The 24,556-nt window shown below is 54.7% G+C and overlaps 1 protein-coding gene across 1 annotated transcript; it reads left to right on the top strand.

Annotated features, from left to right (window-relative positions):
* The first annotated feature begins 2,152 nt into the window (after nucleotides 1-2,152).
* HAUS7 (HAUS augmin like complex subunit 7) lies at nucleotides 2,153-23,067 on the top strand. Its single transcript, XM_040974679.1, has 10 exons — nucleotides 2,153-2,284; nucleotides 2,763-2,878; nucleotides 5,186-5,253; nucleotides 7,297-7,358; nucleotides 11,948-12,039; nucleotides 12,474-12,632; nucleotides 12,738-12,834; nucleotides 13,266-13,478; nucleotides 14,272-14,386; nucleotides 22,981-23,067. The coding sequence occupies exons 1-10, from the start codon at nucleotides 2,153-2,155 to the stop codon at nucleotides 23,019-23,021; spliced, it is 1,095 nt and encodes a 364-aa protein (XP_040830613.1). The 3' UTR covers nucleotides 23,022-23,067.
* Nucleotides 23,068-24,556: the final 1,489 nt, after the last annotated feature.

Here is a 24,556-nt window from a genome sequence, read left to right as displayed (position 1 = left end):
GGGCCACGTCCCTCTGAAGCCACCACAGAAATCGCAGTGTCTCACAGGCCTCCACAGTGGCTAGGCCATCTCGGGCACAGTGGGGCTGGTGCCTGTCAGCTGCTCTAATTTTCCCATGTGTTTGTTGAACACAAATACACGGATAAGGCTGTGCTGGGCAACCCACATCCGGGTTTCCCCCATGCTTAGGATGCTGTCTGGCTGTGTGCCATCTCCAGGTGTGCCCAGGCCCCCACAGGCTGTTGTGCTCCGTTGCAGGGCCTGGAGCCCCATTTTCAGCCTCTGCCCCACTTAGACCTCCCTCCCAGAGCATCACGTCTCTGGGAATAACTTTCCCTTAGAGATGTTCCCAGGCCCAAAGCCTCATCCACATCCCTGCGCCTCTAGGTGCTCAGCTGATGTTTAGGTAGTGCTCTCTGGTAGGAGTGCTTCTGTGAGCGTGAGTCTGTCTTTCTAGAGGTTTCTACCAGTGGGCCTCTTCTTGCCTTCCCTTCCCTGAGAGTTCCAGCAGTCTCTCTGTCTCCAGCCTGCAGCCATTCCCAGTGCCTGGCAGCTGCATGATCCGGGGTAATGTGGTCAGGGAGGGGCAGCGTGCTGCTGCTGTGCCTCGCACAGGCATCATCATGAGCTGTGGGCTGGTGGGCAGTTCCTGGATTCATGACCTCGTGTATGTGATATGGTGTCCCCCACCCCCCCCCAGGGCTTTGTGTCCCCCCTGGTGCCATAGACAGAGTCGCTGAGTGGGGGAAAGGCCTGCTTAACGGACTGGCTCCATGAGAGTGGGTGGCGAAGAGGAACTTTCCTCCAGAGTACACAGGGGCTGTTCTTTTCTGGATCCTCAGGAGCAAAGGAGAAGGGCTGTGGGGGAAGGAGCTGCCACCCGGCTATGGCTGCTCCTGCCAAATTTTCCAGCCCTTGCAAATAGCCACAGACAAGCCCACAAGAATCTGAACGTCTGGGCTGGGGCTATGATTGAAATGAATTTTTCTGAAAAGAAAGAAAGGAAAGCAAAAAAAAAAAAAAAAGCTAAAACAAACAAAAAAGGCAACAACAACAACAAACTCAAAACACCCCTTGTCCTGGCTCAGTTTCCAGAAAGGCCCAAGGCAGTGGCCCGGGGAGTGGTGGAAAGAGCAGGCTCCGGGCCCCTGAGCCGGGCGTGTGCGCTTTCCTGCCTGCAGTCTCCTTTGGCAGCAGTTCAGAGGTTCCAAGGATTCAAAAGGGCCTGACATTCCAAATCTTCCCATTGGGATCAGACCCTGCCCAAGTGCAGCCCGGCCCAAGCAGGTCTCTCAGGGCCCAGCGAGGGTCCCTCCTGCCCAAGACACAGCACAGCACTTCCTGTCAGGCGGGGGACGGTAGAAGGGTGTTGGCGGCTCCCTGCCGCAGGCTCACGTCCTGACGCCTAACTCCAGGAGCTGGCTAAGTGGGCTATGTCCGATTAGCAGGTGTCAGAGTTGGGAACATTCAGTGAGCTGGGGACTTCGCGAAGCTGAGAAAGCTGGGGCCCAGCATAATCAGATACTTCCATAGTGTTCTTGCTAGGAGGGATGCGGCACGCTCAAGGCGAGGAGGCACAGACAGATTTGGCTACCCACCTGGAGTCACACAGCTAGTAAGTGGGCAGGTTGGATCTGAAGTCAAGAAACGTCCAACTATATACCGGGCACGTGAGGGACAGCAGATTATCTCCGTGCTGGAAGAAGGGTTGCTCAAGTCCCAGTAGCATGCTGCACTCAAGGATTCCTTTCCTCCTTGGGAACACCACACCACCTCCCCCGGGCAGCTGTCAGGGAGAACCCGAACAAGGCGGGCGCGCCCCCTGCCGGAGGGAGCCTCGCCTCTACGCGTCCAAGGCTTCCAGTACGGACGCCGCCGTTTGGCCCCGTGACGCGGCGTCAGCCCCAGCTCGACCCACCGCCCTCCTCCTCCCGTTCCCGGCACCGTGCTTGGTTTCCCGGGGAGTGACGAGCCGTAAGCGCGTGGGCGCCGGGGAAGACGTAGCCCAATGGGAAGGCGAGGCGGGGCAGGAGTGGGTCGTCGCTGGGTGGTGTTGATCCCGCCCCTAACGAATTACAGCCTGGCGCTTGATTGGCAGTCCGGCCAGCGAGTGAGGCGGGATGTGGGCGGTGCGCGGATTAGAGCGCGAAACATGGCGGGGCAGACTCCCTGCGTCGCCGGCGTCGGCGGGGTCGGCGGGGTCGGCCTCAGCACCTGCGATTGCTACGAGGAGAGTGACGACGGCGTGTTCAAAGCGGCGTTGGAGGTGTTCCAGAAGCTTAAGGTGCCTCGGGGCCCCGGAGCCGCTCCTGGACAACGTGAGCCGTGCCCTGCCGGAAGCCTCGGCGAGCTGGCCGTGGAAGGCCTCGCCATGGCTGCTGCTGTGGCGGCTCTGGGTCAGCCCTGCATGGGGCAGCTTGCAGGCCGTGCGATTTTGTCGTTTAGGGGTGCCCCGGGCCTTTATTCTGTCTATATTTGCGACCTGTGCCTGGCAGCTGGGGTCAGTACCAGGTACCCAAGTCTGCTGGAGCACCTGGGCACTTGGGGCAAGTGTAGACAGTAGAACACAGACCCTGGTTTCCAGAAACTTGCCGGCCGCAGACAGGACAGATGAGCGCCACGGGCTAGGTGTCAGAGGTGCCACAGCAAGGAACCCCGGGGCTTACACTCAGGCAGCTGTCACAGGTGCACCAGACCGCTCCTGCCTGCCTGGCTCCATCTCCTCCCTCCAAAAGCTTCTGATCTTGGTTTCCTTTGCGCAGGACCTGAAATGCCCCTTGCTGGAGGGCCTGTACATCACTGACCCAAAGACCATTCAGGAACTGCTGTGTAAACCCTCCAAGTACCGCTTGGAGATTCTGGAGTGGATGTGCAGACGGTAATGCCCCTCCCTCTTGCTGTGGGTGCACAGGGTAGCCCCTAGCTGAGTGGGCAAGGCGGGAGCTCGTCCTCCCACAGGGTCCGGCATACTGGGACAACAGCTGGGTGCACAGGAAGTGCTGACTGGGGGCTGCACTCAGACTGGGCAGCTGAGATGGCCTTAGGAGCCTTCTCCCTTCCACAGCTGCTTGGGAGATCTCAGGTCTTGCCATCTGAGCCGTGAAAGCTGACGCTGTGATTGGAGCCCTGTCCTGCCTGGAGCCCTTGCACCAGAGGAGTGACCTGTGTGGGCCAGGCCGTGGGCTTGGGCTGTGAGGCACCTCAGCAAGTGGCCCTTTTGTGGTGTCAGCTCTTCTGGCTTCTGCAGTCCTTTGGGTGAGGTGCTAGCAGAGGGAAAAGCTGTAGGATGTCCTTTGGTGCACAGGTGTCCCCAAGCTGCCTTAGCTGTGGCTAGGGAAGGTTGGCGGCAGCCTGCGCACAGCCTCAGCCTCTCAGAGTAGCCATGGGTTGTTGGTGCGCCTGCGCTCTGGAATGCCTGCCTGTGCTGCTGGAGCTGCAAGATTGGGGAGAAGCTAGGGGAAGAAACAGGCATTTTTATATTTGATCTTTTATCTTCCTGCCATCTTCTAGAGCCTTCCTTAGGCCTCAGCAAACCAGTGCTTTGCAAACGTCTTTCTTTCATTGACCTTTGTTTTCCCTTTGGGAGACACCGTTTGAGTGCCTGCATGTTCTCCAGAACTCCTACACAGACTTTGAAGTCCCAGCTCTCAGTTCCATTTAATTTGAAAATATTCCTAATTCATGGGGTAAAATGTCCTCCTTGTTGCCCTGATACCCAGCACTATGGGAGTGAGCTCCTACCAGAGCCCTTAGCCCGTGCATGCTGCCTTGGGTCACTGAGCAGCTGGCTTGGCACTTGTTTGCACATGAGAGGGAAGTTTAGGTCAGCAGCACAAGTGGCAGCTTGGGGGTGGGGGATCACCTGGGGGCCTTATGGAGCACCTGGAGGCCTTTGGACTGTATGTTTTGAGTAGAGCAGGCACGGGATCAAAGGACCGAGTTACTGAAACGCATTTTGGCAAGGTGGCCCAGGAGCTGTGTGACAGATGGACTTGGAGGGGAAGGGCTGCAGGCAGGGTAGCAGTAACTCAGGCAAAAATGGCAAGAGCCTGGTTCCGAGTGGCAGATGGCTTCTATGGTAGCCACTGCCGCTCCTGGGGTGGGGCTGGTGTGGGGGAGGCAATGGCCGGTCCAGGAGCCAGGAGCCTGGGAAGAGAGGAGCTGGTAGGGACTGCCTGGCCAAGTGCGAGGGTCTTGAGCCAACTTCCAGGAGGAGGTACACACCTGCTAGGTTCAGGTAGAACTGGAGGCCAGCTGTGAGCTCGGGTACTCTGCTGCGAGCCGGGATGCTGTGCTGCCTGCGCAGGGGTGGATAGGCAGGCCGTGTCCCCCAGCTGCTCCTAGTACCTGTGAATACCAGAAGTAGCCCAAGCTGGCAGCCGTGGTCCCAAAGGAAGATTGGGCAGCTGACGGTTCTCCCACAGCATCACATTCCTTCCTTAGCACCTGGCTGTGCAGTGTTATTCATGTGCCTTCTTCACCTTGTCCCAGGGGAATCCAGGAGCTGCAGTCGTAGTGGCTGTGGACTCCAAGTGTGCCGGGCATTGGCCCTCTGTGGAGGGTGGGCCACGACCACGTGGGCCCCTGGGTTACTGGGGCCCACGCTGTAAGGGTGTTGCTTTCTGCGCTATACCCCCCGGAGGTGGTGAGGTGGGCTGCAGTGGCAGCCAGGCTGAGTTTGCCTACTCGGACTCTCCTGGCTCCCTAGTGAGGACCACCACAGCAGGGTTCCCAGGACTCAGGACCCAGTGTGCAGCAGGTGGACTGCGCCCTACGGGAGGATGACCTGGCAGGAGGCTACAAAGAGCCAGGCATCAGCATTTACTAAACCCAGGGCCACACGTGTGTCCCACACTTGGTGGCTGCCTTTTCTGTCCGGCCATGGCACAGAGATGGGGTAGGAATGCTAGTCAGCTCCTGGTGTCCTGTCCACGGCAGGATGTTGGCAAGGCTCCGCTGGGACAGGGGATGGTGGGGTGGCTGCAGCCTTTGTCCCCGGTGCTGTCCTATGCAGTAGGTAAGCTTAGAGCCTAGAGAAGAATTGTCATGTCAGTCCTGGAATTCCCATGTCTGGAAATAAGCTTTTTGAAGTGGTTTCCCTCTGGTAATTGATACGGATGCAGCTGTGGGGTGCTCTGCGCGTGCGCCAGCGTGGGCCTGACTGCTGTTGCTTTCGTGTGTGCAGGGCCTGCCCCTCCTTGCAGGAGAAGCTTGGCTCACTGAAGACAGCCCCGGTGGAAGTGAAGATCCAGGGTAGGTCCCATTCTTCCACCGGGGTGGGGATTCTTTTCTCTGCCAGGGGCCACTTGGATACTTATAATGTCATTAGTGCATCATGTGAAATGATCAACTTAAAAGTTTGCCTGTGGCTGTTGATAGACCCTTGCAGATTTAAGGTGAGTCAAGACAGGTAAACTGGACCTAGGAACTGCTGTCCATGCATGAAGTGGCACGGCCGCAGTAACTGTGCTGCCTTTGTCTTTGCTGCTGAAAAGGGACAGGAGCAGTTGGTGAGTACGCTCTGCTTCCCAGAGTTGTTCCCCCATGGGACTACCCGGGAGCCAGGAGCTTGCTGGCTTCCTTGAGGCGCATGTGCACACGGACACACATGCTAAGCCTGGCCCGCTGCAGGTGCACTGCTGCTGCGTCAGGCTGCTCCTGGGCAGTGCGCATGGCAGTGCTGAGGGCCAGGGCTCTCCACGAGCAGAAGCAGCAGTGCCAGCACGACTGGGGTGCTAGGAGTATTCTGTGATTCATCTTGACAAGTATCGTGCTTATTCGTAAATTAACTTTTAACTCATTTCACAGGCTTTGAGGGGGAGGGGGCTAGAGGGAGGGAGAGCAAGCTTCTGTCTGCTGGAGAGAGACAGACACAGAGAGAGTTTTCATGTGCTGCCTCACTGCTGAAATGCCTGCAGCAGGCGCCTGGGCTAGGCTGGAGGTGGGGGCTGCTGACTTCTCCCCAGTCTCCCAAGTGGGTGGCAGGGACCAAGCAATGCCTCCCAGGGTCATGCCTGCAGGAAGTTGGGACTGGAAGTGGAGTTGGGACTTGAACCCAGTTGTCCTGCTATGGGGTAAGGGCTTCCCAACTGGCATTTTCACCTCTGTCCCAAATGGCCATCTCCACCTGCCAAGTATTGAAGGAGCAGCTGCATTTGAAGGTTCTGGGGGCATGGTGGTATGTTTTCTAACCCTCGTGGGGTGGTAGGCAGGAGAGAGTTGCTGTAAAGCTCTAAGCATTACGTGGAAAGCAGCACTGTAAGCCACCCAGAGGAAGGCGGCGTTGGGGGGAGGGGTGTCGGAGGGTCAGGGAGAGGATGGTCCTGGTGACAAAGATGGAGTCAAGGGAGGCAGCCAGCCAGTCAGAGAGCAGGAGGATGTGGGGACACAGGCTTTGAGGGAGAGTGGCTAGGGCATGGTGGAGAGCAGGGCAGGGAAGGAGGAGGCGGAAGGGGAAGGGAAGGCTGTGGTCTGCTCTCTGGGGCCATTGTGCTGAGAACAGGGCATCGGGCAGAGGCGGGGGGCAGTGCAGGGCTCTTGCTGTGACCAATCCAGGGCAGTGCTGCAGGCAGACCCTGGCTTGCTAGTGGACAGAGGAGCAGCTGTACTGGCTGAAAGCAAGAAAGGGTCAGGGAACTGAGGCTTTGGGGCTAAGCGCTGTGGCGCAGTGGGCCTGCCTGGGCCACCCACCATTACCTATAGAGTGTTGGCCATCGCCTCTCCGCTTCCTTCCTGCTGGAGCCTGCCAGAGCACATGACCACAGGGTTTGGCTTCCTGCTGAGGTGTGTTGGGGTACACACAGGCCTGTACCTGCTTCCTGCCACTGAATCCCAGCACCCCTATATTCGAATGTCCTGCACCCCTGGAAGATGTGGCCAGGCATTATTTGCTGTGGGCAGGGCCTCAAGCTCTCTATCTGTTAAGTGGAGCCCGGCCCCACCTTGTGGACAAGCCGCCTGATGGGAGGTGATGGTACAGAGTGTGTGGGATGTTAGCACATGTGTGTGCTGGTTTTAGGAGTAGACACAGAGCAGGTGGCAGAGCCCCCCATTGTGGTCAGCCTCAGGAGCCAGAGGTGGAGTCTCAGGTCTGCAGCCCCCATTGCAGGCCAGGAAACGGCTGTAGAGAGGGTGAGTGCCTGGAAGCAGGCCACAGGTGCAGGCAGCGCTGACCCAGCATGTCCACACTGCACCAGCCCGGTGATGTCACAGGACAGAACCTTGGGTGCCTGTGTGCTGTGAGCAGCCTTGTCTGTCAGCGTGGGAGCTGTAGTAACTGTCTGTGTGTGCCTGCAGAGATGGTGAAGCTTGGCTATGAGCTGATGCTGTGCGCTCCAGATGACCAGGATCTCCTGAAGGTAAGAGGCCATTGTCTGGCCCCACCAAGGCTGTGCATGCTCCGTGCCCTGGTTGCCAGGAGTTTCTTTCCCTAGTGCCTTTGAGATTCGTGGGGCCCTACGCTGCCAGGGTCTGCTGATGGTGGGCTCTGACCATCCCTTGCATGGCAAGGAGGGCAGGATGGAGGTGGAGGCAGATCTGTGGCCTGCAGTAAGTGCATCCAACCCTTGGCTTTACGTCACGTGCAGGCAGTTGTCACGCGCACTTGGCAGTAGATGTTTAGCTCAACCTCATTTCACGGGCGGTGACAACTTGCCTGGAGTCACATGGTGGCAGAGATTGCCCTCCACCTCAACCTGTGTGCCTTCCCACACGTACTTCCTGCCTGAGGGCTTTTACGCAGCAGCTGCCAGTTCACCCAGTAGTGGACCCAACAGACTCCAGCCCCTAAACTTGCTTTGAGATGATGACCTCTGTGTTGCAGGCACACAAGTGGGCCTGTGCTCGGTGCTCTTGGCTCCGTAGGCGGCTCACATCGTCACAGAGACTGTTCACGTTCCTGGTGGCCATGTGGCGTGAGCACCTCAGCCTGCAGCCTCTTCTGGCACCTATGGTCCTGCAGCGGCCACTGCTGTCCCAGGCGTTAGCAGGCTCTGTTGCAAGGCCCCTGCTGCCTTTCAAATGGGCTCATTTGACTCTTTACTGCTGGCTTGTAAACATTGTTTTTGGGTTCTGAATTCAAGTCTTGTCAGATATTTGATCGACGGTTTTTGTATCCTGTGCTGTGCTTTGCCTTTTGGTATTTTCAGGGCTTGGCTCTCTCTCTCTCTCTCTCTGCTGGGCTTGGCTCTCTCTCTCTGCTGGACTTGACTGTGCTTAAGAAGCCATTGCTAAGTCCGGGGTAGTGAAGATTGCTCTTCTGATATAGGCCTTTGAGCCACTTTGAGTTAGTTATTTTTAAAAACATTTCTTTATTCTATTTGAAAGGCAGAGTTACAGAGGGGCAGGGGAGAGAGATACCTACGTAGAGAGGTCTTGCATACTCTCGTTCGCTTCCCAAATGCATGCAGTGGCTGGAGCTGGGCTGGTCTGAAGCCAGGAGCTGGGAGCTTCGTCCTGGTCTCCCACCTGGGTGCGGGAGCTGCAGCACATGGACAACCTCCGCTGCTCTCCCAGGCACATCAGCAGGGAGCTGCACCGCGCCTGCGTCCAGCAGTTGCCATGCTCATGTGACCTGCTGCTCGGAAGCTCTCTCTTGGGGTTCTCCATGGGCCAAGTGAGTGCACATTGTCCTCTGCGCGTGTGCAGCCTTGGCGCAGCTCTGTGCATTGCTGCTAACACAGCCACGCTGTGGCTCCCAGACCTCCGTCTCTGTTTTGGCTGTGCCCAAGACCACGGGGTGGGTTGTGTGTTGCGGGGGGTCACGTGTGAGCACTCTCAGGTTTGCAGGATCTCTTTCCCCCCCGCCCCGCAGTGTCTTTGATGTTTTCTGGTTCCTTGGGGTTCGCTGTTTATTTTACTGTGCTCCACTCAATGGGAGCGGGCTGCCATCCCTCGCAGTTTGGACTTCTGGATCGGGGCTGTCTCTGCCACTGCGTGACCTGAGCTCCCCAGCCAGAGCCAGCGGTTTGTCTGCAGTGTGTCCCAGCTCGAAGCTGTGTCTGTTCTGCAGTGCTGTCTTCCGGCTCTCAATTAGGGTCAGGTTCAAGTTGAGGGAGTCCCAACAGCTGCCCGGCGCTGGGAGGGGCGTGCGGAGGCCTGAGAGACGGTGTGTACCCTTCATCTTCCGCACTGTGGGAACTTTCCCCAGCTCTTGGCACTTATCACATTTTTGGTTGTGCTAAAATGGACACAGTGCCAAATCTACCATTTTAGCCATATTTGAAATAGGCATCATGTGCCACAGACCTTGGTCACCGTGCTTATGTGCACAGTGGACTGACGTTAACCACATCAGCTTTGCTTGTACCGCCGTCCGTCTCCAGACCTTTTTCATCTCCCCAGCCTGCAGCTGCACTTGACTTTGAAGCATCACAAAGCATGCAAGTGGCGTTTGGCGCATTCACAGCATTGCGCAGTCCCTACCTCTGTGTTCAGAAGGAGAGGAGGCCAGTGTCCTCCAGCAATCACTGCCCATCCCCTCCAGGCCCTGCTTGGCTGTGCCATGTTTCCCCGTGTTACCAGATCCCTCTGGGTGGCACCAACCCTGGTCACAACCTCATTCCTTGCTGCGGATGCTGGCACTCAATCTGAGAGCTGGCATTGGAGAAAGCAGGCACAGACTGAAGATCCTTAGCTTTTGTCCAACTTATGTTGTCTTTTAAAATATACATATTTAAAGATTTCTTTATTTTTATTGCAAAGTCAGATATACAGAGAGGAGAAAGAGAGAGAAAGATCTTCCATTCAATGATTCACTGCCCAAGAGGCCGCAATGGCTGGGGCTGAGCCTATCTGAAGCCAGGAGCTCGGAGCCTCCTCCGGGTCCCCCACATGGGTGCAGGGTCCCAAAGGCTTTGGGCCATCCTCAACTGTCCTCCCAGGGCACAAGCAGAGAGCTGGATGGGAAGCAGGGCTGCCGGGACTAGAACCAGCACCCACTTGGGATCCGGGCGCATTCAAGGCAAGAACTTCAGCCGCTAGGCTACCGTGCTGGGCCTGAAAAAGATATATTTTATTTGAAAGTCAGAGTTACAGAGAAAGAGAGAGGAAGAGAAAACGATCTTTCATTTGCCGATTCACTCCCAAAGTGGCTACAATGGCTGGGGCTGAGCTGATCTGAGGCCAGGAACCAGGAGCTGCTTCTCGGTCTCCCATATGGGTACAGGGTCCCAAGGATTTGGGTCATCCTCTGCTGCTTTCCCAGGCCACAAACAGGGAGTTAGATGGGAAGTGGAGCAGCCAGGACACAAATCATTACCGATATAGCATGCCAGTGCTGCAGATAGCAGCTTTACATGCTATGCTCCAGCCCCAGCCCTACATATATGGGTGTCTTTTCTCAAAAGAAGCGTAGAGCAATGTGATCCTTGTTGGACACGAGGCGGAGCTAGGGCGCCCTGACACAGTGAGGAGCAAGGCAGCCAGCCTAGACTCAGGGTCATATGTGAGGAGCTCAGGAGCCAGCTAATGCTAGAAATACTGGCCCAGAGGGGGCCTGCACGACTGTGACAAACACAGTGGCTGCAGCCTTGCAGGTGCGCTGACGTGAAGAGCTCAGGGTGTCCTAAAGTCATCATTTCACCTTAAAAGCTCAAGTAGCCCCTCTTGCACTGCAGGACCGGCACATTGGCATAGCACCCTAATCAGCCGTCTGTGGTGCTGGCGTCCCGTGTAGGTACTTGTTTGTGTACTGGATGCTCCACTTTTGATCCAGCTCCCTGATTATGGCCTGGAAAAGCAGCAGGAGATGGCTCAAGTCGCTGGGCCCCTGCACCCACATGGGAGACCTGGAAGGGGCTCCAGGCTTGAGATGTCACGGTCATGTGGAGAGTGCAGCAGTGGGTGCGAGGCGGCTCTGTTTCTCACTCCCTGCCCTTCTCTGTAAATCTACCTTTCAAAAAAAAAGAAAGAAAGAAACCTTATAAAAAGTTAAGGAATCTGGTGCACCAAAGGCACCATCTGCCAGAATGGAAGAAGGTATCTGAAAGTCATTTAGCCGATACGAGACTTGTGTTCCTGAAATCTGTTCAGAATTGCAACTTGTTAAGAAAAAGGCAAAACTCAATTCAAGAATTGGGGGCAGACGTTTAGCCTAGTGGGTAAGCACCTGCAGGAGTGTGACGAAGTCTGGAGTCCATTCCCGGCCCGCGCTGCCCCCGTACAGTGGGCCGCATTGAGTTTCGGGTTTTCAGCTTCAGCGCAGTAAGCGCCAGCTGTTGCAGGCTCTCAGAGACCAGCAGATTGGAACTTGCCATCAGATCAGTTTGTCTCAAATCAATTGCAACGTATCTTGAATGGGCAAAGGGATCTATACAGGCATTTGTCTGAAGATCCAGCAATGCCAAGAGGCCTGTCGAGGAGTGTGCAGTAGTGCACTTACTGTCTGGCCACACAGGTCCACTCCTAGGCACACAGTCAAGGGAACTGACAGCCGATGCACACACGAGCTCACACGTGAAGTTCATAAAATTTTCATAGCTTGCAAGTAGGAAGAACCCAAATGTCCGTCACTGCTGACTGAACCGGCAGCATGTGGTACGGCACAGGTACTTCCCATAGGAGTGATGCCTGGAGAAGGCAGCTGGACGCCGAGGGTGGGCAGCATGCAGCTGCACCCATAGCGATGGTCTGGAAGAAGCACATCTTGGGCATGGCAGACGGCTGCTCTTGCCTGCATGTGCAAGCTTCTGTGTTGCCAGCTGAGCACAGCTCACCACGGTTGCGTCCCTGAGGGCTGTGTTCTGTCTTCTTGTGACACTGGGCATTTTTCAGAGTTGTGCCAGGCACTGTTGCAGCTCCTGCATGGCAACAGCCCCTGAGGCCAGGCCAGTGCAGGTGGCACACCTGGAAGTGCGTTGCTGCCAGTGACCCCCGTCAGGGGCTCACGTGGAGTGGGTGGGGTGGGGCCTGTGTAGTACCCAGCCAGCGTGTCATCTTCTCTGCCCAGGGCTGTGCCTGCCCCTGGAAGCAACTGCACTTCATGGACCGGCTACTCAACGTGATTCGGAGCCTGGACGTCGGAGGCTCCAACTGTGTCAGGTAAAGATTGCCATGGCAGCTGGGCTTATTTCTGTCCTGGATCTGGAGCACTGGAGGTGGGGGCTGCTCTCTGCTGACCCTCCTCTGGCATCTCGGGGTGCAGGTTGAGGTAGGACCCCTCACCCTCTGTGCCAGAGAGCTGGCTGGCTGCTCTGGGGCCAGTGTCTGGGCAAGGAGTGGCCGTGTAGCATGCTGGCTTACTGCTCCCAGAGCTGGGCGGTTATTTGTGGGCCAGAGCATGGTGAGTCCCGGGGCTGCTTCCGAGGAGAGGTGGGCCACTCTGAGCAGCCCCAGCGGGAAGGGTGCAGAGAGCTGTCTCTTGGCCCTGCTGCCTGGTCTCCTTTGTCCTCTGGCTTTTCTGTGGGGCACCCAGGGCTTGCTGCGTCAGTGCCACTGCAGCCTGTGACCATCTGGCCTTGGGGATGCCTCGGCAGCCTGCAGGAGTACTTTGAGGACACGCTGGAGAAGAACGAGGACATGCTTGGGGAGGTCTTCTCCAGCTGCAGACTGCAGACGCTGCTGAGTCCCCGGAGGGACCCGTGGCCCCTGGACGTGCAGCCTGTCTTCGATGAGCAAAGTGCTAAGCACCCGAGGTAGGTGTTCTGTCACTTCAGATGGACCCTTGTCCATGTGCCCTACAAAGTACCCGAGGCCCTGGCACTGGAGAGTTGAGAGTGTCCCCTCTTTTCTGCCTGCAGTACCTGCTACTCCCCCCAGTCAGAGGAAGAGAAGCTGGCAGGCCTGGCCAGGCAGCTGCAGCAGTGTGTTGCCAAGTTGCAGGCGCTCCAGGCAGAGGTGAGGACGGTGGTTCCTGGGGTTGTGGGGCTTGGGGATAAGGCCATAGCCACCGCGGTCATAGGTTGAGTGATGTCGCCCACCCCAGGTTGGTGTGCTATGAGGCTTATGTGTGTAAGGTTATGTGTAGGGCTCCACAGGCTTGAGAATGTGGAGCTGTCCCCATGAGGGCGAGAGGCTGGTTACAGGCTGGGCCTCAGGCACCAAGGTGTGCACATACGAGCCTGAAGCTCCCAGCTTGCCCACACCGTGTGGTATGCGGGCTGGCGCAGCAGCCTTTGGCTTAGGCTCTGCTCTGATGGAGCGGGCTGTGTGCCTGGTTGTGAGCCTGCTCCTCAGGCTGACTGGTCTGGGGTTGCCAGCCTGGGCTTACTGCGGGCCTAGCTGGCCAGGTGGGCCGAGCCTGAGGGGCTTTGCTGCCCTTCTCTCAGCAGAAGCCAGGGTCTGCTGCGAGTGGGGCCGACGCCAGCACCCTGGACCAGAAGCTGCGCCTGGTTATGTCTGACCTCTACCAGCTCATCCTGGCCTTTCTCCAAGTCTATGATAATGAGCTCAGCGAGTGCTGCCGGCGCCCAGGGCCTGACCTGCACCCCTGTGGCCCCGTGATCCAGGCCGTGCACCAGACTCTGACTTCTTGTAGCCAGGTAATATCCAGTCCTCCTGCTCTGCTCTGTCCTACCCACTCTCCCTGCAGCTGTGCCCTGCTGCTGCTGAGCGACCCAAGATCTGAGCTGGGGTGGTGACCCTCGCTGTGCCTAGGGGCCTGTAGCTGTGGAGGGAGGGTGTGTGCCACTGGTATGGCTCCTGAGGGCTGCTGGGGTTTGAATGAGACCTTGTCTCAGCCTACAGCTTCCTACCTGTACTGGCCATGCCCTGCTTTTACATCCTGGCCCTGCAGGGCGAGGTCTGTGCCTGTGAGCCAGGGGACAGGAGAGGGTGGACTCATGCTGCCAAGCTCTGAGTCGCTGTGGCTGACTGCCTTCAGATCCGCAGCAAGCAAGCAACAGTGCTAACTTTAGTGGCAAGGGCCTCAGTTGCCATATCGGCAACTCTGACGAGGGCTCAAGGGTTCCATGCGCGGCTTTTATTTTGGCTTATTTAACAGGGAGACTTCAGCTTTTCCGAAGCCTGGCTTGCCTGTCCTGGGCAACTCGTGAGGTGGCTTGGGCTCAGTCCCCATCAGTCGGAAACAGCCTTAGATCTCAGGCCCTCTCCCTGTCCTGCCAGTGCGCTGTGTGGGTTGGGACATGTGCAGTGCTGGCAGGTCACTGTGCAGTGAGAGGTCGCCAGAGCCTAGCTGGAGAACTCTGGTGACCCTCCTGCTAGGGATTCTCTTGTTCCCCCTTGGCGCTCTGGGGGCATGAGTCACGCATGCTCAGTGTGAACTGAGCGGGAAGCAGGACACTGAGTGCAGTCCCCACCTTTCCTCCTTGCCAGCTGCTGAAAGCAGTCGTAGAGATCATGGATACCTCTGCACAAGTCATGGAGATGGCCAGGAGGCAGCAGGCTGAGCACATCCGCTGGGGCAGCAGCCACGCCATGAAAAGTCTAGGTATGTAGCCGCTTGTCCGTGCTGGGGCAAGCCTGCTGTGTGCAGGGACTCCTCTTCTCTGTACATTGCCACTTGGGGATTGGCCCCTCTGTTTTATCCCCTTCTTTTAAGATTCATTTAGTTTATTTGAGAGACAAAATAACAGAGAAAGAAGGAGAGATAGAGGAAAGTGGATGTTTCATGCACTGATTCAGCCCCCAAATAGCTGCAGGGGCTGGATCAGGCCGAGAACAGGAGCCAGGAGCCTCTTCCTGGTCTCCCACATGGGTGCAGGGTCCCAAGGCTTTGGGCCGTCCTCCACTGCTTTCCCAGGCCACAAGCAGGGAGCTGGAAGGGAAGTGGAGCAGCTGGGACACGAACCAGCACCCATATGGGATCCCAGCGTGTAAACAGCACCAGAACACATCATGCATCGAGGTGGACCCTCTCTGCTTTCTGTAATACACATGTTCCTTGTCTTGAGAGATTTCAATGGGTTACAAAATAAAAGCATGTGTTGTAGAAAATGAGAAGTATGCAGAAGCAAAGAGCGATATCTTTAACATTATCTTTGTAACTGAGATTTAAGTATAACATGTGCACAGTTTTACATGTGTTCTGTATTCTTTCTTTCCCTTTGACCTATTTTTTTTTTTTTTTTTTTGGTAAGCATTTTCCCAGGTACCCTAGGTAAGTTTTCATTGTCAAACATTCCGCGCAGGCCTGTGGTGTAGTTTGCACAATTTTCTGCTCGTGAGTTGGGAAGTCGTTTCAGAGTTTTGCTACTTATTAAAGGTCTTCACAAAGTGAATGGAAAGTGCCATTGTGAGTCACCTGTACGGGTTTCTCAGTTACTGTGCCAATATTGAGCTTTCGATGCTATTTTCGCCCTGAGTTTTCTGCAGTAGCCTCCCTCCTGTGCCAAGTGGGAAGTGGAAGCAGTTCCTGAATCTAGCGCTAGGGGGCACCTCTGTCCATTGATGGGGAAGGTGCAGGGTACGCAGAGCTGCAAGACACACAGGATTCCTGAAAGTAACGGACCAGAATGTGGACTTGGCGTTGGTGGGTGGGAGAAGCACAGGTGGTTTCAGGTTTGCTCACAGTCTCCTTGGCCTTGGCTCTGGACTTCAGTCTCATAGGTGTGTTCAGACACAGAGCTTTCGCCTCGTTTATACGGCATTCCTGCCATGGATGTCCCAGAATCATGAAGCTAGGCTTAGCAACTGCGTTTGAGCCTTTTTCACGTTTTTGGGTATTGGATGGAGGCAGTATTATATCTGCATTTAACTTTAATTAAACTTTTTGTTGTCTGAGTAAGTTCTTTTAGAAATTGTGGAAATGCACATTCCAAGTTCAATTTTAATAAAAGAACAATGAATTTTGGAAGGAATCCCAACTTGTAGTGCTAGGAACCTGAACTGTTTGCATTTTCCCTGTGCCATTCTAGTTTGAAAGAGTTCAAGGTGTATGCAGGTGGAGCTGTGTGCCCTGCGTCCAGGTAATTGCTGTCCTGTAAGGTTCACTTCCATTGTGTTTATGCTCATTGTCATGTGTCATGGGTCAGGAGATATTTTCCTCAGATTGTACATATCTCCAGCTTTGTGGCCCCTATGCTCACTGAGGCAACGGCTCAACTCTGCCGCTGCACTGCTTTCAGAAGTAGCCATAGGATAGAGTCCTGTAGCTGTGTTTTGGTGAAACCTAGCTTCCAGAAAGAGGCAGTGGGCTGTAGCTGGCACCTGTCTCTATGTTCTTGAGCCTGTGGGTGCTTTCTGTGTTGGGTCCTGTGAATGCTGCTAAACGTGGCCTCTTGGGCCCCTGGGCTAGCTCTGCAGTGCATCTCCCAGGCTTCTTACCAACCCGCCTGTCCCCTCAGCACCATCTTGCACATCACATTGCTCCACACCCATCAATACTTGCATCTGAGGCTTTCTCACTGGTGCTGCCCGTCCGTGTGCAGTGGTGTTTTGCTGTGTCTTTATTTTGGTAGCAGTGATGGATGAGCATGTGCGCTGTCTTGATTTCCGACCTGTTGACATTTTCTCCTTTGGGAGGGGCTGTGTAAGTGTTGTTTTTCTAGTGCCCTGCTTGTCTTTCTGACATGGATTTGCAGCCCTTTTGTTTCAGGATATGAGTCCTTTGATGCTCATTTTATTGCATCTAAAAAGTGACTTACCTCCTAAAAACCGTATGTATGGCCCTTTGATATAAAGTAGCTTTTGGTTCAGATTTGTCAAGGTGGATAGTATGTTTGTAGCTTATGGAAGAAAACTTTCCTCCTCTGACCCCATGGAGCTCTTTCCTAGCTTCTTCCAAAAGGCGTGGCCGGCCCGGCGCCGTGGCCTAGCGGCTAAGGTCCTCACCTTGGGCGCACCGGGATCCCACATGGGCACCAGTTCTAATCCCGGCAGCTCCACTTCCCATCCAGCTCCCAGCTTGTGGCTTGGGAAGGCAGTCGAGGACGGCCCAAAGCCTTGGGACCCTGCATCCATGTGGGAGACCTGGAGGAGGTTCCTGGCTCCAGGCTCCGGATCGGCATAGCACCGTCCGTTGCGCTCACTTGGGGAGTGAATCATCGGACGGAAGATCTTCCTCTCTGTCTCTCCTCCTCTCTGTGTATCTGACTTTCCAATAAAAATAAATAAATCTTTAAAACAAATAAATAAAAAAACAAACAAACAAAAAAACCAAAAGGCGTGGCCCTGTGAAGTAGAAAAGTTGATGTTAGTGTGTGAGGTAAGGGGTCAGTTTTGTATTGCATCACTCTGCCCCGCTGAGCTGCAGCACCATCGCATTGTTTAGTGCTTGAGTATATGTAGGTTTCTGCATTCTCTGCCCTGTTTTGCTGTTTGTTGATTTGTTTTAAAGAGTTAATTTATTAGTTTGTTTTAAAGAACCTTTATTATGGCACGAAACACTTTCATACATCAATTCATTTGACACTACTTTTTAAAAGATTTATTTATTTTTAAATTGAAAGGCAGCTTTTTTTTTTTAATTGGAAAGACATATCAGATTTATGTAAAGTAGGAGATACAAAGAAAAAAATCTTTCACCCATTGGTTCACTCCCCAAAATGGCCACAGCAGCTGGGGCTGAGCCGATTTGAACCCAGCAGCTGGGAGCCTCTTCTAGGTCTCCCACGTGGGTGCAGGGTCTCAGGGCCCTGGGTCATCCTTGACTGCTTTCCCAAGCCACAAGCAGGGAACTTGGATGGGAAGTAGAACAGCCAGGATACGAACTGGTGCCGGTATGGGATCCCAGTGCTTGCAAGCTGGGCTCTGAAAGGCAGATTTACAGAGAGAAGGAGAGTCAAAGAGAAAGATCTTCCACCCGCTGGTACACTCCCCAAATGGCTGCAACAGTCAAAGCTGAGCTGATCTGAAGCCAGGAGCTAAAAAATTCTTCCAGGTCTCTCACATGGGCTCAGTGCCCATGGGCTTGGGCCATCATCTACTGCTTTCCCAGGCCATAAGCAGGGAGCTGGATGGGAAGTGGAGCAGCTGAGACATGAACCGGTGCCCATATGAGATAATGTGCTTGGAGGTAGCGGATTAGCCTGTTGAGCCACTGTCCCGGCTCCTACCGTACTATTTATGTTGAATTGTAGAGAAACTGCTACAGAGATGACTGCTACTTAAAAAAAAACACTGAGGACAGTTTAACAGTACATTGAGTTGTTTGATACATAAATTGGAAAATATTTTCTCTGTTACTAGTAAAATAGAAAATAGTAGGGGCAAACTATACTTTGTTATGCCAGCATCCCGTATGGTTTGCAGTTTGTGTCTCAGCTGCTCCACTTCTGATCCAGCTCCCTGCCTGTGGCCTGGGAAAGCAGTAGAGGACAGGCCAAGGCCTTGGGCCCCTGCACCGGTGTGGGAGACCTGGAAGAGACTCCTGGTTCCTGGCTTTAGACCAGTCCAGCTCTAGCTGTTGAAGCTATTTGAGGAACGAACCAACAGACAGAAGATCTCTCTCTCTGTCTCTCCCTCTCTCTCCCCAGAACTCTGTTATTCAAATGAAATACATCTTTTAACAAATTATTTATTTTTATTGGAAAGTCAGATATGCAGAGGAGAAGAGACAGAGAGGAAAATCTTCCATCCATTCATTCACTCCCCAGGTGGCTGCAATGGCTGGAGCTCAGCCCATCCGAAGCCAGGAGTCAGGAGGTTTTTCTGAGTCTCCTATGTGGGTGCAGGGTCCCAAAGCTTTGGGCCATCCTCGACTGCTTTCCCAGGCCACAGGCAGGGAGCTGGGTGGGAAATGGGGCTGCCGGGATTAGAACTGGTGCCCATGTGGGATCCTGGTGCATGCAAGGAAAGAACTTTAGCCACTAGGCTACCTCGCCAGGCCCTGAAATAATTTTTTTTTGAAGTGAAATCTTAAAAAAACAAACTAGTAAAAACAATAACATTTCTCATGCTAGCCCAACAGGCTCACTTAAACCAAATGGTAGGTGAAGCAAATGCAAAAGAAATGCAAATAAGATAAATCCGTTTTTTTTTTTTTTTTTTTTTTGGCCTTGCTCTGCTTTATTTTCAAAATGCTTTCCTGAGCTATATCTCGCACGGCAAAGTTCATTCTTTGCAAAGTGTACAGTTCACTGACGTTTGGGGTATTCCCAGTTGGATGGGAAGTGGAGTAGCTGGGACACGAACTGGCTCTTGTTTGGAGTCCTGGCTCTTGCCAGGTGCAGATTTAGAGATTGAGCCATTGTGCCATCCAACGCAGTCACTTGGAATGTGATCACTGATGAGGCGGATCTGCCATTCCAATCCCCCGTGCTCTGCTACTTCTTTAATGTAAACGAGCATTTTCCAGCCTATCATTTTAATTCTCTTATTGTCAAGTTATGTTTTAAGTGCTACTTCCTTAGTGGTTCCCTTACGATTACAGTTGACAATTTAAGACAGTCTAGGGACTGGCATTATGGCGTGGTGTTGTGTGTTAAACCTCTAGCTGTAATGCCCGTATTGCGTATGTGCAGTGCTTTGAGTCCGGCTGCTCCACTTCCAGTTGAGCTCCCTGCAATTGTGCATTGGGGAGCAGCAGAGGATGGCTAAAGTGCTTAGGTCCCAGCCAGCCCCTGGGAGACCCAGAAGAAGCTTCAGGCTCTTGGTTTTGGCCTGGCTCAGCCCTGGCTGTTGTGGCCATTTGGAGAGTGAACAAGAGATGAACGATGCTTTTTTCTGTTTCATCTCTCTATAATGCAGCCTTTCAAATTAAAAAAAAAAATCTGAAAAAAGACAATATCTGGTAACAAGCTAATTTCGTAGAAACTGTGCTCTCATCTAGCCTCTTGTACTTTGTGCTATTATTTCATTTTGGTTACAACTTGATATGTTATATGCCCATCATAGTAGATTTATAACCATTCCTTTGTGCAGTAAGGCACAGGCAGTGCTGGTGTTCGTCACTGCAGTTAGCTGTGTTCGGGATGTCTGCATCGCAGCGTGGAATCCCCGGGCTTGGGCCAGCTCTGCTCACCAGGGCCCTGCGACTCACCAAGTGCTTCAGTCCTTGCGTCCCATGCAGGAGGCTCCAGTTGAATTCTAGGCTGTTTGTTTTGCCCTGACCCAACCCTGGCAGGCATTTGGGAAATGAACCAGTGGATGAAAGGGCTCTATGTCTCCTTGTCTATTTCTTTGCCTTTCAAATGGAACTACTGCTAAACACAAATCGAAGGAGATACATTTATCTTTACTTTTAATGTTAGCTCTTATTGGAATTTTTAGTATTGAAATTGAATTTGGGGCTGGGTTGGGGAAGGTGAGCTCTTTCCCACACTCTGGTTCATGTCCAGATGCCTGACTGCGAGGCCTGGTCCAGAAGTAGAGCCAAGAGCTGGGAGCATCCTGCACGTCTCTCACGTGGGAGGCAGGAGTCCGTCTACTTGGGCCGTCACCAGTGCCTCTTTGGAAGCTGAAGTTAGGAGCTGGAGCTATGGATTGAACCCCAATATGTGACATGGTCATTTTCAGCAGCACCTTCACCTGTAGGCTCAACATCTGTCCATTGCCTTGGCTTACTGTTAATGTCCTTTGCTATTTTTGGGAGAGAAGATCCACTAGTGAAACATTTCCTGCTTTTTAAAAAAACACCTGGGAGTGTACTCGGCCTGGATCCCATGTGGAGCTTCTGGAGCTTTTGGCATGGATGAGTGCTTGCTTCTTTTGAGTTCCTGATCAGACAGGCAGTTGCCAGCTCTTCCTTCTCCTCCATGTCTGTCTTGCTCAAAGCCTCGAGGTCAGCCAGAGGTGAGGGGTAATGGACAGTTTAGGTCCCTTTTGGGAACTCTCGTGACTCTTGGTGTGCACGTGATCTTGCAGAATGCCGACTTTTTGGTCAATGTCTAGTTTGCTCCAGTGGTTCCCCAACTCCTCAGATGGCAGCAACAATAGCGCCTGCCCGCAACTGCCCCAGCTGGTAGCTTTAGGCCATGTACTCACACAACCCTCTTTGGAAGCTGTCTAGGTGAACAGCCAAAGCCAGCCCTCTGCTCTGGCAGCCGGTGGTGTTGCCAATCTTGACCTTGGCACGTGGGTAGCAGACACTCAGGAGTATCTGCTTGCTAATTCAGCTGCAGCAGAATCCTCCATGTTTAAGGTTATTAGAGCACTGACCCCAATTCACCCTGTTGCTCACTCTCACTTCTCTCTGTATAATTGCTGTTAATAAGCTGCTTATAATCCATGCTGCCATTATTATAATAATGGTCACTACTATTCCTAGTAGTGTGCCATCTCACCTGGGACCATGGCACAATGGCTTTGGAGTTGTCAGGGGAGCAGGTCTTTCCCTTGCTTCCTTACTTGGCTTTGGTCAACTGAGCCCCCTGATTTGGTGTGATGCCAATCTTTATGTTCTAGGTATGTCCAGAGAAAGGGGTTGGTGTCAAATGGATGCCATGCTTCTTTGCCTTGGTCTTGATGGCTTCCCGTAGCTCTCATGCCATGAGAAGTATGTCTGGGTGCCAACAGTGGGGTTGTAGTGACTGGTGTGGGCTCGTGGCACCCTGCCTCACCGCACTCCTGGCCTTTGCCCTGCACCCTCACAGGACGGAGGCTGGTGAGGAGGTGGACAATGAGGTGTGCGAGGGAACCTGTCAGCTGGGTGGAAGCCCATGGACCCCTCAATGGGGATTACAAGCAGAGGGCAAGAGCTGCACCCTGTGGCACTATACCCGAGGTGGACCCTCCTGCTTTCTAGTGAAGACAGTGCACAGCAATGAGCAACCTGAGCCTAACCTGATGTACCTGGCAGTGCCCAGTAATAGCCAGGCCTCCTTGGTCTTGGTGATGGCGGGGAGGGTGGGGGAAGGATTGTGTTTTGCGGGGTGACCCCTATCTGTTCCTACCACAGAACCTCCTTTCCCTGCCCCAAATCCTCACTCCAGGCCCCTCATGAGGCAGCAGAGAGAACAGGCAGGACAACTGGCTAAGCAACAGGGTAGTCTCATCTAGCATTCTACGGTTCTGAGTTGGAGAATATGGTGGGGCTGGGGTGGGAGTGGGTGGGCAAGCCTAGGGCCTCTTGCTCTGCTGAGAGTAAGGTCAAGACCAGGGACACTGGGACTGGGAGGGGAACTGGGACAGGATGAGGGGCTGGAGGCTGGGAAAGCCTGGGCCATGCTGGAGGCAAGCTGGAGCCCAGGGGAACGCAGGGTTGTGGCTGGAAGTCCACAAGCCAGGGTCACTGCGGGTGTTGGTGGCGGGGGGTACACCCTTGGGGTTCAGTCTGGCATGGGCTGGGTATGTTTCCCAGCTGACCTGCTGCACCTACGTTAGCCACATGTCTGCTCTGCTAGATCAGGAGACAGCGCTCTGGCTCTTGGGTGGCATGCATCGCAGAACCCTTGCCTGCTAGCCGGCTCGATGTCCAGGTTAGCGGGGCCATCTAGGATGGAGGCTTTAGCTGAATGAATATCATTGCGAGACCAGGAGTCCACTGCTTTGGGCATCACCCTGGAGTCCCCAGAGGCACCCTGGGGAGGGGTCATCACAAACTCTGCTGTCAATGGGAATGATGTTCCTTTGCGAAAGACAAGTGTGACTGACGTTGAGGAGAGCTGTGGATGGTCAGAGGACAAGCAGGAGACCCCCTCTGCAGAGGACAAGCCGGGAGGTGTCAAGCCGTAGTGCCTGAGGAAAGAACTAGATGTGTGCGTAAGCTGAGGCACCAGGGCAGGGAGACCTGCAGGGTGGAGCTGAAGGTCTTGCGTGCACTGCCGGGAGGCACTAGATGACTTTTAGGGCAGTCACGGAGCCCATCCCTGTCATAGCCTTGGGCTGTGTGCCCCTGCCATTGCTCTGATGAAAAAGAATGTACTGCCTCTCCCCCCCGCCCCAGGCTGGGGCTGCTCCACAGCTGGGATAGGATGTGTGGGGTCTGGTCTGAGCTTTGGCATCTGGCGCTGTGGGTGCTGGGACCCAGTCCCGGACCCCAGGGCTGCTGGCCCAGCACCCACAGAGCAAGTCTACTCCCAAGGGCCAGCTGTGGGAGCGCCCCTCTGTCTGCTGAGGTGTCATGGGGAGCCTGTGGTCATGGCCTGCTCCAGGCCAGCGAGCACCACACTCACTATGCTGTTTGTATTTCTCTTTGCTCTGCAGCCTCCAAAATCAATGAACTTACACTGGCATACACGGTCTGAAACGACAGCCTGTACCAGGACCCAGGCTAGGGTTGCAGAAGCTGGCCAGGGCCAGATGCCACAGAGCCTTTGCTGCGGCCACAGCCCCTGTGGCACCCGACCTGAGAACTACATCCAAGATGACACCTGGCCCTGCCTCACAGCCACCGCTCTGGCCGCAGCTAACAGCCCTTTGGGCCTCACTTGGGCCCCCTTTGCCCCCTTCTGCCTAGAGACTGCAGCCGCTTAGAAGGTCTGTTGGGGAAAGGAAACTGCCAATTCCGACAAGTTACTCCCAGCCTGGTCTTTGCTGCATCGGTCTGTGTCACCCCCTGTCCTTCCCCACCACCCCAACCACTCACACTCGGGTAGCTTCCCCTCCTTGCCAGCTGCTCCAGATGTGCCTTGAGACCTCCACTCCTCCTTCCCAGCCGAGCCCCAGAGGCCTCTGCTGGCCTCTGGCCCCAGCCCTGTAGCCTTCTCTTTCCCTGCCACCGCCTCCCCAGCCAACCTCAGAGCCCCATGACAGGACGTGTCAGGCCCCTTCCCTGTTCTGCGCATGCTACCCCCAGGAGCCTGCACACGGGGTGTCTGCTCCTGCTCCCCTTCCTCCCAGGGCCTGTGAGCACTAGGCTGGGCTGGGGAATTCTCAGTGGCCAGACTGGTTGTCCAGGAAGCTGTTCCTGGCTTCCCAGACTGACTCCATATCTCCTGAGTGATGTGCCTTTCACAGTCACCTCCCCTCCTCTGAGCTGGGAAGAAGTATGCCTGATGGGGCCTTGGCCCCTTGTCAGGTTGCAGGTGGCTGGGACATGGCTCCCTTGTCCCACTGTCTATCCTGCCCTGCTCCCCCTGCTGCTATTCAGCCACCTGAGGGTGGGGAGGAGGTGACCGAGAAGCTAGGCAAGCCTGTGGGCACCACTGCCCAGCAAAGCAGCTGAGGCACTGGCAAGGACCTGCAGTGCACGGGGCCAGCATCTTGACCACTGGCCTGCACCCCAAGCAGGACGCGGACGCTGCAGTGACCTCCCGCCGGACACTGCCTCTTGCCGTTGCAATCAGTTCCTTCCCCTGGAGTAGAAGGTCCAAGTGGCCGGAGGCTCCACTCCTGCTCCAGGGGTTCTGGGGCCTTGTGTCCAGTGCCGTATGTCACTTGCTCCTGCCCAGCATGGTCTGCTCCCACCTGCCTCTCCCTGCGGGCGCCTGGCAACATGTGGGTGGCCCTAAACCAGCCCTGTGCACTGGGGCAGCATTGAGGTATTTGTCCTTCAAAGCTGAGTGTCATGTGTTGGGGTGCCCTGCTCTTGCTGTGGATACACCCCATGCTCATGAGGGGCAGTTGGGCTCCCTGGGATGGACAGGCAGGCAGAAGCATCGAAAAGGGAACCCTACAATGCTTGCTTTGTCCCAGTGTGTGGCTAGGTATCAAGTCTGCATCTCCTGGGGCTGTTATCTGTGGCCTGGCTGCCACTGGACTCTGAGCCCCTGCGGCTCTCTCATGCCTGTGAGCACGTGTTCTTCAGGAGCCTGCGTGTAGCCAGAGCTTGTCTTCTCAT

Source organism: Ochotona curzoniae, unplaced genomic scaffold (genome assembly GCF_017591425.1).
Source record: "Ochotona curzoniae isolate NIBS_2020 unplaced genomic scaffold, NIBS_Ocur_1.0 contig_2469, whole genome shotgun sequence".
Classification (NCBI taxonomy): domain Eukaryota; kingdom Metazoa; phylum Chordata; class Mammalia; order Lagomorpha; family Ochotonidae; genus Ochotona; species Ochotona curzoniae.
Note: the sequence above shows the minus strand (reverse complement) of the source record. Positions and strands in the feature narration are given on the sequence as shown.